The sequence below is a fragment of the Ambystoma mexicanum genome, chromosome 9 (genome assembly GCF_040938575.1).
Source record: "Ambystoma mexicanum isolate Mex_15411 chromosome 9, UKY_AmexF1_1, whole genome shotgun sequence".
NCBI classification, from domain to species: domain Eukaryota; kingdom Metazoa; phylum Chordata; class Amphibia; order Caudata; family Ambystomatidae; genus Ambystoma; species Ambystoma mexicanum.
The window spans coordinates 952,774,931-952,794,659 of record NC_090931.1 but is presented as its reverse complement, the minus strand read 5'-3'; the positions used below and the strand labels follow the sequence as shown (position 1 = coordinate 952,794,659).

The following is a 19,729-nucleotide window of genomic DNA, read 5'->3' as shown; positions in this document are numbered from 1 at the left end:
CACCTTGATAAAAGGAAATATATTGTAACCAAATGTTTGCAGTTTCTCAGTTTCTCGAACCAGTAAACCATACACAGCCTAGATGGTATAACCAGTCTGACAAAAAAAGTCTTATATTTTTAGATGAAATTAGCCTTAGACCCTGAATCTCATTAAACAGGCTTAAGATTCTTAAACGATTAAGAGATGATCACCATCTTCAAACATGTAACTCAGCATCAAGCTATGGTCCTCTGGAAAAATGGGTTCTTACAGGTTCTCCAATTCCCCTCCTCTCTCAGTTCGAGTTGTTATTCTGTGCCCTGACACAAAGTGTTCCAAGTGTAGATCTTCAGATGGACATGGGTATTCACACTTGTTCACCCTTCTCTAAGTTGTACCAAGTCCCCCTGCAAGCGCTCTCTGCTCCCTATTGTTCTGACACTCAACACATTCTCCTTTAACTTTACTGTTTCTTTCCCCTCTAAAGGGAGCCCATTGTTTGCCCTAACCATGAAGCAATGTTTGATAGACATGTCCTCTTCCCCCTTTCTAGATGCCTTCATCTGTTCATTAAGAGGATCTAGTGTGCAAGTGGTCTCCACCCCCCCCACCTCCTTCCCATTACCCAGATAGTCGTGGTTTATGATGTTCCTCACCAACTCATTTAACTCCTTTTTTTAGATGTTCAAAGGCGGATTGTGATTGTCCTTTGTTTCCTTACCCGTGTGAGGGCAAATGCTGTTGGAAGGGGATAGGTTATTTACTACCTCTGCCTGGGACAAAGAGACCCCGCCCCCCTTCTGCTTATCCCTTTGTACACCTTGACCTGTGTTCGGGTATCTCGTTTCCCCATCACCGATTCTGGCCTTGAATATGTCATATATACTGTGTTCTTCAACAGTTATATTTTTTTATTTGTACCGTGCTGTAAGCCTGCAGGCATCAGGGCACTAACATTGAGACACAGACGCTAAACTTACGGTATGACAGGACACATGACACGAAACATGAAAGAAATCTGCCTAACTAAACTATTCTAACCTTACCTGGTTTCACTTGAATAGATGAGTTTTTTCCCAAAAGCAGTGTATTTGGACTCTAGTCTTAGTTGTAATGAAACGTTGTTCCATTTGGTTGCAGCTGTTATTGGAAAGGCTTTACCCAAGCCATTTGATTGCTTATACGGTGCAAAGATGATCTGGCCCTGTGCTTCTGATCTCAGGGCTCACCCCGGTACATAGCAAGTCATCTTTTTCTTAAGGTATGCTGGAGCTTTTCCATGCAGACATCTGTGGACCAGTGTCATAGTTTTGAACTGGATCCGGTCTTCCACAGACTGCCAATGCAGATCTCTTCTGACTTTGATAATTTGCTCTTTCCTGGATTTCTTTTTCACTATTCTGACTGTGTTGTTCTGGATCAGTTGAGATTTTGCTATGCACCACTTATTCGCCCCTAACAGTGCATTGCCGTAGGGCAGCCGAGACAGTATGGTTGCTCTGGCGATGGTTGCACAGTTTTCCTCACTCAGATATGGTTTGATTGCTCAGAGGAGCCTGAGGTAGTATGAACAGTTCTTACGCACATAACCTGTTCTTCTGCACTCACTAAGGCTTCCAAAAACACCCCTAGTGTCTCCACTTTGCCCACTACCTTTGTGTGGTAGTCTTTGATGTAGGAAGACTCATATTGGGATGCCAGGTTGGCCCGAGCTTGGTGGGAGCCGAAGGCCATCAGCTCTGTTTTGTTGCCATTAAGGCACATCCAATTGTTGTGCATCCAGGTTTCAATTGTGTTATATAGTGCCTTCACTTTTTCCTGTGAGTTGTATTTTTATGTTTTCAGGCGTTGATTTTGTTTTAATGAGTCACGCAATTTTATATTAGATTCCACATATGATTCAATAGTAGTTAAGTCATCATCAACGACACATCCATACTTAGGTCTCCTCTTGAATTAGTTAATTCCTCCTCAACCTCAACAATTTCATCGTTACACCAAGTCTGTGTTTACGTCTTTTCCTCTATGGGTTAGAGACACCTCTCTATTTGTTTGAAAATTCTCCATCTTGTGGCATGCCAAGGAGCAAAGATATTTACGAGATGAGGTGTTCGATATCCTTAACTCCAGCAGTGACTTTTGATTAGCTTTTTTTCTTTTTTTAGTAGTTTTGTTGCTTTTTGGAGTTATTTAATCCTGTGTCAACTCCATTTCAACCAGTGGTGCCACCACTTTCCCAATCTTTGTGCTTTTAGAAACAGTTGGTACGCCGACAATCACATTGCCCAAAGGCGCAGCAGATGGGACAATAAAAGAGCCAGTACATACCACTTTCTCTTTTGCTGTGCCGACTAAGTTTATAGATGAGGAAATCTCTTAAATGGACTGTCTGTATTTTTAATTCATTATAGACACAGTCTTGCAGATTATTAATTGGCAAAATGAAGTCTTGGAGAGGTGCTTTTGGACCCAGAATTGGGTTCTTCCCATAAGGTACAGTGTTGGAGCTTTTATTAACTCGTATTTCCACATGGGGATGTTCAGACAATGCGAGCATGGATATCTCGCCCGTAATGCAAATAGGAGGCATGTCGAACAGATTTATCGAGGAGATCATTTTCTCTAATCTGTTGCCCTTTTTGTTCTACCAAAATTTGTTAGAATGTTGCTTGAGCCTGGACATCGGCTGCCTCTTGGAATAGAGAATGGGATGAGTCGGCAGACTCCTGCACACCAGTCAGTGCGTCCTTGAGATCTTCCAGCGCTCCACAGCCAAATACCTCTCCCATGTCCTCCAAAGGGGAATCGGGCAGTGGAAGAGCTAGCGTGTGCGAGGAAAATGGTTGAGCCTTTCCGTAAATACTAGCAGCCAATAAGAGAATCATTTCTAAGGTACTTTGTTTTTCTTTCCCCTTCATGCCAGTAATTAGCCCCATCACCTGCACAGCAGATAAGTTTAGGCGTTGCTTTTACAGTTTTCAGTGTGACCGATTTAATAAGCCCCAAGCTTCGATTTCTAACGTTGGTTCACTAGATCGAGAAACTCGTAGCCCAATTCTCATACGCCCATAGTCACTGAGCCAGCGAACAGCCAACACTCGTGAATGCACTCCAGAATGCACACGCGCGACCCGGAAATGCTATTTTGCTGGAGTGGTGGGCAGAGTTTGATGCACTTGCAGATTTGCCTAAATCAATATATATATAAGGCAGAGTTAGAGTCTGATTTTAGCATGGATCAAAGTTCCTGTAGTCCTGCAAAGCTCCAGGCAATACTTTGATCACTGAATATACCTCAGATTGTCATTTCTCCTTCATGCGGAAGTCACAGGTGTCTGTGTTCCACCAGCTTACAGCCCACACAGCCACCAGCACTCGTGAATGCACTCTAGAATAACATATACAATGATATAACATGAAACATTGTCACTCATAAAAACTTACGAAATTCACAGAAAAAATAGGAATAAGGAACTTGTAGCAAATTAGGGTGCTCTGGTAAAAACCTATGAAATTCAGTGGAGAAACTTTGTTAAAAAGGGACGTTATGGTTACAATTAAAAACCAAAAAACCCTTGAAATTCACCAGTTATGGTAACCTAAGCAACCATAACTCACGCCACCAGTGTGCACTGCTAAGACTAACACCGATGACATCAAAGATGAGATCACAAATGTGCACCTTTACCATAACTGCCCTTTAACAAAGTTTTTTCACTGACTATATATATTTATTTTTTATTGGTTTTATTGTGCATTTGGTTAAAAAATAAAGCCATAAGCACACTAGCAATTAGACAATGAAAAAGCTCAATCAGATAAGAAAACATGTTCACATAAAATCAAGATAAAAAGTACATGATAATAACTACTTTAAAAGAATAGCTTTTTCCCTCTTCTTACCCTACAGTGCCTATAGGTGCATAAGACAATGAGGATGTCTTTGAAGTGAATATAAAATTTCATACTCATGGAGAGGTGCATAAAAAGATAAGAGTCACTCTTAAGATTATGGCATTTTGCGCAATATCGCTCTCCATATGTAAACTGCGGCTGCTGCATATAAAATAGATTCTGCACCATATGTCCAGCTCCAGAATTGGTCTGTTTCTACGCTATCCATACTAAACACTATGGTAGCATAGCCTTTTACATACTGATCGATCAGCCTGGGACAGGAGGTAAATAAATGGAGAGGGGTCTCATCTTCCACACAAAATAGACAGCCTTTTTTCGTGTGGCCCCCCTGTCCAACATCCCACAACCTCTTTTGTGGGGAAAATACTAAACTGCATATAGGTAATAAATCTCCTAATTTGATTAGTGCATGGTTTAAATAAGTAAGTATGAGGAGTGTCAGGAATGAAACCCTGTCTTGAAAATTCACCGAGACTTAACTTATTATGTAACCTACAGAGATTGTGATTCACATCCCATACTTCAGTATTTTTCTTCAATTTCTTCATGTCCGCAGGAGAATCAGCCAAGTCATCAATATGTACATGAATCTCGTTCAAGAATTTCAACATAGTTACACAGAGATCTTGAAGATAGAAATTAGAAGTAGCCCAGAGATAATGCACTGCAATGACGCCTTTCAGGGAATTTTAATTAAGTTTGGGGTTAAGGAAAGAAACCACAAATTTACAACGTTGAAGTGACCAAATTGCTCTCAGGGACGCTAGACCAAGCTCCAATCGTAAAGCTTCAATGGGGAGTGAAATGTGCCCCCTCTCCCCAAGATGCAGCGTAGGATCTTTGCCTCCAAGGTATCTATCCACTGCATTTTAGGGTCTATGATAGCCTCAGTGCCGTACAGAATCCCCAGCACAATACTGGTTCTGTACACCGAAATCAAACCCTCAATGTTACATCCACCCTTGCTACTTACACATTTCTTAAGGGTCCACCATTTTTACAAGACCTCAGACATAATGAAATTTCCATAGTAAGCATTATTAGGGCAGTCTTTAAACAGGATACCAAGATATAGGTAGCTCTAGACTACTTCAAGAGCCACTTTACCCAACTTCCAAGTATAGCCATTTGCTTTTTTCCTTGCACCGATGCAAAAATGATGGTCTTGGTTTTACCAAAGTTAATGGCAAGGTTGTTTTGCTAAGCATAGGATGCAAGAGTCCTGAAGGAGCGTCGAGGGACTATTGGGGGCCGATCCAGCAGCACAGTGTCATCAGCATATCCAGCCATGGTGCTGGATCACACTCCAGTGCCGGAGGGAAGTTTCACACTGCGCCAATAACCATAGCCATATCAGATGTATATAAATTAAAAAAACAATGGCACAAGAACATATCCCGGCTTCAGTCCATGATTGGTAGATATGAATTTGGACACTAGGCCACTCTGATTCATTTGCACCACCACGGTGCTATTGGAGTAAAGCTCTCTAGTAAGGTATAATGATCTAGAGTCAGTATCCCAGCCAGCTAGCTTGGTCCAGAATTGATCGCGTGGCACCGTTTCAAATGCTTTTGAAAAATCCGCAAAGCAAGTTTATCACTTTTCCTCCTTTACCTTGCTCCAGCAATACGGCTTTGTAGGGCACATATGTCAAGAGTAGCTCTGTGATCCTTCCGAAAGCCAGTTTGGAATGTGTTAATCAGTCCCCTCTCCTCAGCCCAAATATTCATCTTTTTCAGGAGGGGGGTTGCAAAGATTTTGTGACTACTGTCTAGTATGGCCAACAGTCAACAATTAAGGGGATCCGTCTTATCCCCTTTCTGAAAGACTGTGACCAAGACAGACTTGGATGTGTTTACAATGTTGGTAGTGAGATGTCAGGGGTGATCGGGAGACCACTCGTGAACTAAATGTATCAAAAAAATGAACTCCTCTAAACAAAACATTATACTGGAGTGTTGTTAATAAAGGAACCTAATACATAGGCAATGGGTGCAGAATGCACTATGGAAGTACACCATTTTGAATCTGGTAATATTAGCCACTAAAATAATAAATGCAAACCTATCATAATGCCTACTAATGTTAAACTTGGAATGAATAGCTAGCAATACAAAACTTGCTATACACTTGTGTTAGTACAACCAATACATATGCAGAGCTAAAAGGCATATACATATGAGGCACACACAGGAAAAACTACAGTAAGAAAGAAACAAACAACATCACCAGAAAATGACAACATTAGAGTTGATTATCATGCACCCAAATTAATTCTATGTTTGAGGTGTGCTTATTACCCCATGTGTGTGCACCATGAGCCAAGGCCAAACCATAAGGAAAGTACTTTAACATACAAGGTTAACATCTAGATATATAGCACCTTTTGAATTGGAAAATTGTTACCGTCTGAACAAAAACAACTGGCCCAGATATGTAACGTCATCAGTGATGTCATCAATTACATTTGTGATATGACATGACATTTATAACACACCTGTACACAAGTGCTTGTTTAACAGGGACTGTACCGGGGTAAATGCCATGCCCAACAGCACTCCGATTTACCCAAACCATCACCTTGCACACACCCCTCCAAGCAGGTCACACCTTCTCCTTCCTAGTCACCAGCACTGACAATTGCCTCCACCACCTTCTCTGTTCAATACCCTACATGCCCTCTTGTCTCACTGGGTTTCTCCGAAATACAGTCAATAGAATAGAAATTATAGTGTGATCCTAAATATGAAGACTGAAAGGCAAGAAGGGGCTTTTGGGGCAAATTTGCTTGATATGACAATTCATTTTAATTAAACTTGTGAGCTCAAGTACAGTTTTTTCCAAAAGCATTCTATTGGGTCCTTGAAGTTAAAAAACATTTAGCCTGCGTACAGCATGTGTTAGCATTCCCTACCAAGCTTATCCACAGCTTACATATTGAGTTGAACCAAAAGATTACCCGCACCACCTGCACCGAATTAAGAAAGTGCTCTACACTTATGAGGCGGCAGGAACAGACTCTCTGGTTTTGATGATGTTGCAACACCAAAAAAGTTTCAACAGGACATGCAAAACAGATCTGTGCACACAGGTCTAATGTAGTTAAAGGAGACTCCTGTGGGTTTTGTTTGGGCAGAAAGTGGGAATGCATAAAGGTAATAGCATGGCATGAAATAGGCAGGTATGAAGCTAAAGTATGTGCAGAGTGTGTGTTCCTCCTTGTATGACATCTCTCCTTTACCAGCAATCCCATCCAATAATTTTGGAACACTATTTGGTGCTACACATCTAACTCCCTCTCTAGTTTTCCCTCTGGGCAGACTCACTCTGCAGGGTACACCCTGGATTTTATGATCTCCTCAGACCTCCCTCTCACCACTCCTCTCTCCTGGAGAGATCACTTTTTTTTCTCCACCTCTCCCCTCCCCCCTCAGGGCAAGCAGAGTCCAGCACTGCCACCTTACTTCTCGGTCATCCGACCCATGAAGCCTGCGTCAGTTGAGGCTTTCACCAGTACGTTCTCTCTTCAGTCTGCACCTTTGGTTGACTCTCATCCTGACACAGTCCTAGCTAAGCTTCGTCTTTCTTTTTCTGACACTCTTGATGTACTTGCCCCCGTCATGAGGATCCGCTTGAAGCCCAGATCCAAGTGCAACTCTTGGTATGATTCCGACTTAGTCACCCTTAAACACTAGTGCAAGGGGGCTGAGGGGAAGTGGAGGGCAACAGGTCCACCCTCTGACAAACTGGCCTGCTGCATGCTCCAAAAGCAGTACAGACCCTCAGTCCTCACGAAGAAGAGCGCACACATCCAAGTCCGCGTCTCTGCGGCATCTAACAACTCGTCCGAACTCTTCAAAACCTGCAAGGAGCTGGCCAATCCTACTGCAGTCTCTACCTCTCCTGCTCCCTCCCAGGCCCTCTGTACGGCCTTGGTTTCTCACTTCATCACTAAAACTCAGGAACATCCTGTCCACCCTCTCTTGCTCTCCCCTCTCTTCCTCCTCCTCCACTACTCCTGGCCCGCCTGCGGTCGCCTCTCCTCCTCCCTTCTCTTCCTGACAAGGTTTCTAGACATGTTCGATCTATGAAAGTGTTGGGAAGGAACCAGGGTCCTCCCACACCCCCAAGCGCTTTATAATTAGGCAAGACCTCTTTTAGGTGCAGTTATTGTTTAAATATAAGGTGCAATTAACTATTAACTGAAAAGATGTGTAATGTCAGATCCTAGGCATTCTAAAATCTTAGTGTGGTAGATGCAAAGTCCCCCTCCTTCCCAGAGAGAATGCAGCCTATTCTAAAAATGGACTACAGGCGCTTGTGCGTGTTTCGTCACTATGGCCAAGTACTGGCAGCACACGAAGTGACTCACTAGCTGTCTACTGTCTGTCAAGGGTCCATGGAGGCTAAGCATAGGGATTTACAATGTTCTGTGCGACAAAATGCAGAATGGGATAGATTATAAAAATAAGGTGTGAATGAGACTACAGGGCCCAGATAACATTAGCAGAAGGAGTGAAATATGGATAAAATTAATACAAATTAAGTTATAAAAATGTTTAGCTACGCCTCAAGGTTTGTAAAAGTCTGCAGGGCTGCAGTGTGGTTTGTATAAGGTAGTAAAATGTAGAGCAGCATGCCCTGACAAAAAACGCTGACAATGAAGAAAATAAGGCTTTGGAGCATCCCTAGCATGGAAGAAGGACGGTTTGGGATGAAGCTATGGTCCATATCCAGTGACGCCACTACAGCAAGCCAGGACTATATAAACCCCTGCCAGGCACCACTTTGGCAGGAAGGAACGGAAGAAGGATAGGAGAAGACCGTTGATAAACAGAGTCCATTGCTACCATTCTCATTTTTGTACGATTAAAATTGTTAAGTTACAAGATAGATTTTTTGCCTTATTCCCATAGAGGAGTGTATTTATTCTGGTGTGAGCGTAATTAGGGACACCCTTAAAATAATCTCATCAAAACAAGTTCTTCCCTGTTCATCCAAAAGCATAAAGGACCACATGGGCAGCCTTGCTCCAGCCTTCGCCAATTTCTGCAATCACTTTTGCCACTGGAACCTTCCCCTTCCCCTTAAGCACTCCCTTGTGCATCCCCTCCTAAAGAAGCCCTCTGCCCATCCTTTCTCTCCGGCTAACTGTTGCCTTATCTCCATCACTCCTTTCCAGGGCAAACTCTTGGAAAAGCCGGCCATCACCCAGCTTAATCTGCACACTGAATCTGTTGGTTGTCTCCATGATCAACAGTCTGGCTTCAGAGCACCTAGAAGCATGGAAAATGCTCTTCTGAACATATGTGAAGACCTGCTCTCTAACCTTCCTTCTCTCCTCAATCGTTCCTCTACTTTTGATTCGGTCAATCATGCCATCCTGCTCAATCGCCTCGGTGATAATCTGGGTATCACTGATCAGGCCCTGGCCTGGCTGACCTCCTTTCTCACTGATCGACCCTCTCGGGTCCAGCTCGGGTCCTTCCTCTCTTCCATCTCTACCTGTGGTGTTCCCTAAGGGTCTAGCCTTTCTCCCAATACCTGGCACCTCTTGCATACCACATCACTGCTCTCTGCTCCAACTTTCAGTTTTATGCAGATGACACCCAGCTCTCTTTCAGGCTCCCCTCAGCTGCCTCTACTCCCTCTCTCATTGCAGACTGTCTGTCCACAATTCAGGAGTGGTGTGCCGCCAATGATCGCTGCCTTACTGCCAGTAAGACAGAGATCCTCCTCATCGGAACACCAGCTCCCTCCTTTCCTCTCTCTCTCTCTCTGGCCGCCCACTCTGGGCCCTCTTTCTGCTCCTACCTTTGAGGCTAAGAACCTTGAAGTCATCTTTGACTCCACCCTCTCCTTGTCTCCTCACATCTCAGACGAAAAACTATCAGCTGCACCGCCTCAGAGGTATTCTTCCTTTCCTCACTTTTCCCCAGACGCTCACGGTCTCCAGAGCTCTGGTCCTCTCTAGGCTGGACTACTGCAGCAGCCACTTTCTAAATATTCCTACCTCTACTCTCTGTCCTCTACAACTTAACTAGAACAGGACTGCAAGACTTGTCCTTGCCCTCAAGCCCAGGGATTGTAGCTCTCCAGCTCTGAAATATCTTCATTGGCTCCCAGTGGCAGCAAGGATCAAGATCAAGACCCTCTGCATCATCCACAAGGCTTTCTGTGTGGCCTGGGACAGCACTACCTCCAACTCTCTCTTCCTGAAACATCTTCCTTCTCAAGCTCTGCTCATCCACCTCCAACTCTGAGGGTCAGTCGCTTTTCCGAGCAGAGAGTTGGGGGCTGATCTGTAACTTTGGCTGGGCCCTCCCCCTGGAACAGCCTCCCTGCCTCTCTCAAACTTTAGCACAACCACCCCCAGTTCCGGAAACTAGTCAACACCCTTCCTCTTCCTTTCCGCTTTCTCTCTTCCTCTCCACTGCTGATTACCGGTCTGCTCCACGCACTGGTCACCAGGCCACCCTCTGAAGTTGGGCCCAGATCCCTGCAAGTCCAGTTGCACCTCTCACTGCCTCTTGGCTCCCCCAGCACTTGTGATCTGTATCCGTAACCCTGCAGTCCCTTCTCGCTGCACTTATGAGCCACCCAATGACTGCACCTTCTGATCTTATTTTATTTATACATTTATACGGCACCACAGGAATCAAGGCGCCAACATGAACATGAAGACAAAGGACGACATGGTTGAAAAGGGACACCGATCTACCCATACTAAGCCAGCTGCTGGCTGCACCTTTTGATTACCTGCACTTCTCCCTCACCCCTCCCCCAGAACCCCCCCAACCCCTCAGCACTTCAACTCTTCCACTTCCCTGCACTTGCGCAATCTGAATGACAAGGCCTAATAATATCTCTCCCTGTCCCCCCCCCCCGTCTTGTCACGCCTAGAAACACTTGTGTACAGGTGCATTACGAATGCCATATCATATAGCACTGTGGTCCAAAACTCACAATAAGTATTATTAAGAAATATAGCTGGTTAGAGTATGGAGAAACCAAAAACAGAACAGGGTAGGGTAAGTGGAATGCAAACCATTACAAAGGAGCAATTTATTTTACCGAATGTCCTTACAGTTACCAAGCAGTGTGTCAAAGTGCTTATCTGTATAAATTCAGGTACATAGAGAAATGGTTCATCAGCAGATATAAAACATTATACAACTGTAAATACACATGTAAGCTTTGTGTCTTATGCTGGAAGTCATGGCCCCATAAACCTAGGAATAAATTGAAGTGTACAGACGTTAGGTGCCAAATTGGTGCACAGTAATACATTCTATGTGGGGGAAGTCAAAAGAACATGTATCCAAAGTCAGTAGAAGATTGAAAGGGAAGATAAGGTGGAGGAATTATAATGTAGAGGAAAATCCAAAAATGCAGCCTTAAAGGCAACCTTTGTTGAGTTAAATGAGTTGAATGTTTTAAGTTCTGTTTAGTAGGGTAGAGGGCTGCAGTATGTGGCGTTGTCACTGAGGGGGCCCAGTGTTAATAGAGTACTACAACAGAAAAGAACACCTGATAATTACCTGTGCCCTTTACTTTTGAGAGAGGAAAGAAAAATTCAAGATGACACTCCTTGGTGTTTTAAATTTGTGTTTTTGTAAGTTCAAAATGAAAATTGGTTCAAAGTAAAACGCTTGTCAATAACATGTTGCTCCACTTGTTATATGAGGAAATTGCGCTTTGTACAGATCCTTGTAATGTTCTAAACGTTGTCAACAAGTTATAATTTGCCTTTGTTGCCTTTAGAGTGTCAGATACATGTTACTTCACATGTTTTAGTTTTTGAGAAAGGGTGTCTTCATTATTCTATTGGTAGAAATATATGTTAGTGCCCTTGACACGTGTTTCTCCAGATCAGGTGATCTGGTTCTTCAGGAGGGTTTTTGTTTGAGATGCAGATAGATTAAGGGGTCAGAACAATGTGTCATCAAACTGGTTATTTCCTCGAGTCAGCAATATTCCATTGTTGCTAACTACTAGCCTTGTAAGGAATATGTGTTGAGGTGGGCAATCCTGATGTGTTCTCATCCAATAAATGGTTTTCTCAGTTGATTTCAGATGGGCTCACTCCTTGCCAAGAGGAAATTGGTGAATAGCTGGTCTGATGGCCTGATAACCACCACTGAATTGTGAGGATTATAATGCTTCATCGTCAGAATTAACAAGGGAAATTTTCAGAAGAGGCGCAAGACAGGGACGTAATTTGGGGGTCGCCAGGGAGGTCTCCCTTGCTACACCTAAAAAAATAAAACTTTTTTCTTGTTTTAAATGTTAGCTCCTGGGTTGTGGAGAGTGCCATGTGGCTCTTTGTTTCTGGAGTGGCCACCTTTCTTGCTCAGGCCGCTTAAAAACACATGGGGTTCCAAAAGTGTAACACTTTGAGCAGTGACCCTAAAAAAGAAAGAATAGGAATAACAAATAATGTGTCTTTCTGGAATTCTATACAGTAACTGCTAGACTCTTACAGGTTTGTTTCAGGCCCACTTCAGCGGGTGATTCACCAATTTAGTCTGTTCTTAAACACGCTATATTCAACCTTTCATTCTTCTGAGGTCGCTAAATGCATACCAACACAGGTTGGGTGATATTGTATGAATATTTGTTCTATTTAAAGCATTTAAGCATTAGTGCTATATAATAACACAATTTTCATTTGGCCTTGGACGTCTGCTTCATTTACATTAATTTGGTAATATGGGCCTATACACACTGATATTAACGATCCATATGGTGACTCATTCTTGTATGAAATGTATATCACATTATAGTGATATTATAACCATATTTTTTGTAGTATGCTTAGGAACAATGCTATGTGATGCCAATCCCTGTTTTGTCAAGGGGTGAAAGGTTGTGTTCCATTGCTTCCTGTGATGTCACTTCGGGGTGGGGTTAAATGACATCACTTCCTGTGATGTCATCAGAGTTCATGGGTCATATGATGTCACTTCCGCTACCCCTGGTATTTTGGTAAAATGACGTCCATGGTGCAAATAACAGTGGTCACAGGAGAAGTCGGCTTCTCTACAAAAAGAAAAAAGTCAAATGTAATGTTATTTTGCATTTATATAGCGCGTTATGTACCATTGGTATGATCTCAAGACGCTGGTAGGTTGAACGCCCTCGGGAACCGAAGTTCAAGTCAGTAGAGTGAGAGTCATAAGGTGCATGTGAGCACCGGATATGTGTGCAGCAGGTGAGGCATTCGTGTGATAGCTGCTTCCTACCAGTAGGTGTGGTGGCTGAGAGATCAAGAGTATGTGTTCGTTCTGGCAGGTTGTTATCCAGACCGAATCTGGCTGCGTTAGGCCTGAGGAGAACATCTAGGCTGGAGGGTGCGTAACCAGCTGTGTTTACTTGGGATGATGTGCAACAAACCTCTTTGATGGGCCTAGCGCTCCCCATTAACCATTAATATTTACGAATGTACAAGTGAAAATGCTATTAATATAGAGGTCAGGCCTTCATGGGGGCAGGCATGAGAGATGTATAGGCCAATAATTTAGATCAGCAGCAGCTTAAGAGAGCACCATCTACAATCATTGATGTTTTAGGTTACGAGGTTTAGGTCTTACTATTTTTGAAAATAGTAAATGTGAAAATGTTTGATATTCAAATAGGCATGTACTCATTTCCTTGAAAAACAGCTCAATACTTAATACATTGTTCTGTTAAGCTAGTTGCCATTTACAAACAAAATGTGGAACTGAAAATCCATTGAAAACGAATGTCCACAATTGGTATACATACGCTTGAACCTTATCTAAATGAAATTAAATGAAGAGGATAGATCGTAAAACCCCAAGCTATTCTAGAAATATAAACTGACTCTATACATTGCTAATAAAACGTCATTGAAACAAATTCAGAACAATATAGTAAGTAATGTGTCAAGAGCTTCTCCAGCAGGGTTAAAAAAAACAAATCAGTGTCTAGTGAAAGATTGTTCACCTTATAGCGATAATGACATACGTTCATAGTATACATGCACACACATGTGTATTTATACTCTGACTTCTAGAGTGTCAAAAAGAGTTGATCAAACTCGTTTCCCTCGTTTGTTACAAAACATTAGCCATGGAAAGCACAGTTTGAAGAGCAGTATGGCACCTAGAGGATGGCAAACACATTCTGAACTTGATGCAATGGGAAGTAGAACTCGTGCACTGCCTATTTGGAAAAATTCAATTCATAAGAGTTGACAGGACTGGAAGACCAAAAACAATCGATCGTTGGGTGGCAGGTTTAAGAACACCTCTAGTTTAAACATCTGTTAATGTAAAACAAAAATATCACTATAAAAACAGTTTCTTGAAAAAAAGACATTTCCAATTTGAAGCCAGAATGTGATTCAAACATACTGCTTTTCTAATATTCTTTGCACCACTGATCAGCTAGCATCACGAGGTCAGGCCTAAAAACAGGGCCAGATTGTGGCGGCCTGGCATCTTACCCTTTTCTCGGCGACCCCGTCCTCGCCGGGAAGATCTTTGCCGTCGTGTGCATCCTTCAATACTGGAATGTGTTTCTTGTGCGCTGGCTCGCGGTTCAAGGTCGTGTACCCTATGTGCTCATAGATGGGGTTGATGGTCATCTTGGCAATGTACTCTGCGGCTTTGGTCTCGATGTAGAGCGTGATCAGCCCGTCCGTCACCAGGTCATGGATCGACTCAAACCGTTTCTCCCCAACAAAGTGCTTGCCATCGTAGTACAGCCGGAAGTTCCTGGTTTGATTTCCAAATCTGCATCAAGGGAACGGGAGAAGAGTTTTAAAGCAGTGGAACGACATATTTGCCTAGGCTCAAAGGCACGAATTACATAATGCTTCAGAACATGTGACTGGTACATGCTGGGAGGGCAGTAAAAACACAAACGACAATCCGAAAGATGGAACGAGCAGATCAACAAACGGAGATGAGTGGATATGCTGGGCCTGCCTGCGGGGAACAATGTGTTCCCTTTTATCCCTTTAAGTCACTTCACTCCATCTGCGAGAAACTGAACAACCCTCGGCAGTGTCAGTTTCACTCCAGCCGCGGTCTCAGCGCAGCGGCCTGGCGGGGATATGAAACGCTTTCGCCGCCTAAGAGTCCCTCCCTCCCCTGTAACAGTTAATCAATGGCGAGATCTGATGCGGCGGCTGATGCCTGCGCTGCTGTTTATTTTCCAGGCGCAGACAGGCCATTCACTACAGGCTTCAGCTTCGGCGGCGGCCATTGCAGTGAAATGGAACCGCTGCCAGAAACTGAGAAATGTAGGACAGAGGCACAAGGAGCGGCAGTCTTTCGCTCTGGCACATGACCAAAGACTCCCGCTCTGGCATTGTACACATATCCCCTCTGTGCCGTGCCCCGCGCTTTCTCTAAAGCCGCCTAAGCCTGTGGAGTCGAGTGATGCGTCGCTCCAGGCGGATCAGTATTTGGTTTAGCTTACCCTTACACACAAGGCGGCTTAGGGATTCCATCTGAAATGTTACACCTTAAAAACCAAAATGAAATATAGCGAATATACTGCTTTGATTGCAAATGTGTCTTCAATAAGCATACAACCCCAGAGTGCTTGACCAGATCTACAAAGATCATACACACAGTTTTAAAGGCGCTTAATTCAATGACCATACACTACAATAGTACTTCACAGAGGCTTCACTCGGCACACACCCACATAGTGCTTCACTGGGCTTTCAATGAACACACACCCGCATAGCGCTTCACTGGGCCTACTTCTCTGGATCTTTCAATAATCATGCACTACATCTTTGTGTTGTAAAAAAGGACTCATTTTACCAAAAAAGACTACAACGCGACATTTCATGACGCGCAAAAAAAAGGCTTTTGATAAAATTAAGGATGCTTTCAGTGGTTAAGTTATTTTTTCACGGGAACAAGAGTAATTTTATTCACGATAGTAAGTTCACTAGAGTGCGCGCCTCATCCCTTCTTTTTTACATATTGGTTAGGGAGTCCCAGGCTCCAGAGGCAGCGGCACCGGGGTCACCATGCCTCACTTAGGAGAGCCATATTGATGGGTTTCCCCCCTCCCCTCACCATGGGATTCAAATTGTGATAATGGAGGGGAGTTGGTTCCTGGTAACCAGAATAACTACAGCTACCAGAATTCTTTGAGAACATAATGGGCACTAATTAGCAACACCTGAAAAGACTGCCTCCCTGATGGTTGTGAGAGACATGAAAGCGCTTGGAGGAGAAGAACACCAGCAGGTATCTAAGCTGGGAACTAGAGTGCGCACCTCCCCCCTTGTTTTTTTACACAATAGCAAGTTCAGTGAGTTATGTTTCTGTGGGCCCAGAGTCGACCTCACTTTCGCTTGCTGGTTCAAAATATCAGGACATATGTCCTTGCCGAGTTGTAGGGCTTTGTGGGTGATGTAGAGTGCTTTGAATTTGATGAGTTTTTTTACTGGTAACCAGCGTAGGCTTTTCAGTGCTGGAGTGATGTGGTCTCTTCCGTTTAGTCTTGGTAGGAAACCTGGCTGGTGTACTTTGCACCCTTAGGAGTTTCTTGGTAAGTCTCTCTGGCATTCCTAGGTAGAGGCGATTTGCTTAGTCCATTCTTGTGCGTATCGGGATAGGATTGTGAGGGTTCAGTGGGGGAAGGAGAGGTAGGGGGGTAATCCTTAGAGCAGTGATTGCAGGAAAAAGCATTTTTTGCCAATTGCGTTGACTTGCGGTTCCAGTGATAGGCCGTTGTCCATGAGTATTCCTGGGTTACTTACTACATCCGTAATCTCTGCTTGCGTTCTCATGCCGATCGGCCAGTCCAGTTGTGGGTCCCCTACGTCGAATCCTGCCGGTGAGAGCATCATATCTGTTTTTGCCGGGTTCAGTTTAAGGTTGTTTATTGTCATCCAGTTGTAGATATCTGTGAGGCAGACGTTGAGGCTGTTTTGTTTCTTGGTTCTGTTTGTTTTCACAAGCAGTTGTATGTCGTCTGCGTAGTTGTAGACGAAAAGTCTGTGGGTTCGAATGATTTTCATCAGTGGGGACATATAGATGTTGAATAGCAGGGGGGGAGAGGCTGGATTACTGAAGAGCTATGCAGGATATATTTTTGGTGTTTGAGGTGAACAGTGGTAGGTAGGTTCTTATGGTTCGTTTTGTTAGTTATGAGGTAATCCACTTTAGTGTGGATTCCTGCATGCCACATTGCATCAATCTTTTTATTAGTGTTGCATGACGGATTGTGTCAAAAGCTGCTTATATGTCCAATAGAATAAGGGCGTCTGTTTATTTTCAGGTCGTCCCATATTGATAGAAGTGAGGATTCTGTTCATCTCATTGGTCTGCAGAGTTGGGGTTAGATGGTGGGCTGGGCAGTGGGATATTTCTATGCAGGCATTTACTTCTCCTATCTCTATGGTCTTGAGCAAGGCACACGAGAACATGGATTTTAAAACCCAACTTGACATTACAAGAGGTGAGTTGGACTAGGATTTACCATGGAGCAGCCGACACATATTAAAAAACCTATAAACATATAAAAGTATGTATCCTAATTGATTAAAAGCATCAGAAAAACAGATTTAAATGCACAAAATCAAACAAAATACAACATGCAGCAGAAATAAGCTGCTTTTGGCAAATTAACAAAGGAGAGGACAAGGAAGGTAGTAGTGCAGGATCTGTGCAGTATTAGGAAACTCCATTCAATTAAGGATGCAGAGCTATGTATTACGAATGTTTTCCTTTACAGCAACTCCCAGCAGCAAAGTAAAACAGCATTTTTTCGTGAACCAACTCGCACAAATAAAATGTTCCTTTAAGACAGGGACATCTCCTTAAAGCTCCATCCTTTCCCAAATTCTATGATCCCACTTATTGCAATGATGCTCCCAATCTTTCTTCGGTGCAATAAACGTGAGAACTATGTCCCAATGGGGAAACCGCAACAGGAACTAAACGAAAAACAATGCAAGATCTCTCAACCACTGCACAAAAGAAAGCGCACAAAGAAGCCAGCAGGCATCTGGCAGTGGACCTAGGCCATCAAGAAACCTTAGAGACCAGAGATAAACACAGAACTGGGAGACGGGGAGGGCAGAAACGAGAAATGTTTCCAGAGCAGTACCATGCACATATCTTAAATAGACAAGCCAACAGGGTGAGATAATACATACCAACTCACAAAGCACCAACGGATTCAAAACTCTGCCGCAAGGCTCCTCCTCGCATTCTCCCTCAGAGAACACATCTCCCCTGCACTCATGACACTCCACTGTCTGCCCATCAGACGACGGGCCTCCTTCAAAGTCATGTGCATTACCCACACGCAATTTACAAGAAAGGCCTGGAAATTCCTCCAAAACAAGCTCACTCGCTACTGCAACACCAGAATCCTCAGATCAGACTCTGCACACCTCTAGAAGTCCCTCCTTTGAAGTTCTGCAGACTAGAATGTGCCTGTTTGTCGCACAAACTTTCTGGAACTCCCTCCCCCTCAACCTCAGAGGATCACCTAGCCTTCAGGTAAGCCCTCAAAACCAGGCAGTTCCCCCAGACAACCAGGCACCTCGGACCACTCGCTTGTGGTTGGCACAGCATGTCATTCTTAACCACAGGAGGGTGGCCATTCTGCCGCTTACAATTATGATATGGGGACCATGTGTTTGCACCAGAAGGAACTAGGGGCGGCAATCTCTCACTTTAAGAACCTCTCAGAGGGTGAGTACTATGCATTTATCTAGAACTTAGATCACCTGTGAAATGTAGCACTGTTCCTTGTACATAAAAGGAACCCAGGAAGTAGACATTGCTGTTTGTACAGCTAATCCATTTCTCCTCGTGCACACCGCACCGTAGCAATTTAGCAGAAGGCACAGGCTCATCCACACATCATGCACTCACATACAACACACACACTATTGCACATCACCTCTGCCATAAGAATGAAGCTACTTTTAACAGAAATTCAAACTGCACCATCCCACATAACTATCTCCTTAAACCCCTCTCCCCCTTAGTCCATAGTATACCTCTACCGTGGCCATAAACACTCCATGTAGACATGGGTGACTAGCATGGTCTTAGCCAACCTCGCATAACTTTAATGGCTGAAATGCGCACTCGCATAAAAGCACCTCCCATATTCTCCCAAATGTTTTGACTCAGGTCCCTCTCAGGGCATTCAACCAAAAGCATGGTGGGCTCATAATTATGGTGAAAGGCGCTATAACAAATGACAAAATGTATGAACCTCCATCTTTAAAGTAATCTGAACTCCCTTGCACTATAGAATCTGCATTGCACGGCAAGAAACTGAGGTATTAGGGTTGTTAAAAACTTACAGGTAAAAAAAGCAATAAAATCAACCAGCTTAAAATAAAATGTCTTGAAGAGGTCTGGGAAGGGGGTGGCAAATATGGGCCCGCAGTGTGAACACTCAGATCCTTGCTGCAATCAGATCTCTCTACATCCTTCAGAGGAGCCTGCGAGTTGCCCGGGGATGACAAGTGGGTGGTGTACCCCGGTTGGTCTGAGCCAGAAGGTTGGTGCTTTGGTGTCCCTCTGAAGTTGCAGACTGCAAGCTGCACTTGGGGAGGCCACAAGCTGAGGAGTTTTATAAACATGGTGCTAAAGTCTGAGCAGTCAACCCTGGGAGGAAGTGAGCTGCTTTGTAAAGATTTTGCAGGGTAGCAAAATGAGGGCACCTCTAAGCAGTCATCTGAAGGGGTGGTCCCTACACTGCAGAGCAGCTTCCCCGACAGATCAGCATGGCTCTCATGAGGGTGCCAGCAGTCCAGAGATGGCACCCTATGGAGCCTAGGAGGGATTCCAGACATCCAGATTGG

General features: G+C 43.8%; 1 protein-coding gene across 2 annotated transcripts in view; it reads right to left on the bottom strand.

Annotated features, from left to right (window-relative positions):
* Nucleotides 1-19,729, bottom strand: part of CHN1 (chimerin 1) — a 452,576-nt gene that overhangs the window by 151,678 nt on the left and 281,169 nt on the right. For both annotated transcript variants that reach the window (XM_069616144.1, XM_069616145.1), the window contains one exon: nt 14,375-14,663. In XM_069616144.1, the coding sequence (XP_069472245.1) occupies nt 14,375-14,663 (289 nt within the window). The remainder of the gene's footprint in view (nt 1-14,374; nt 14,664-19,729) is intronic.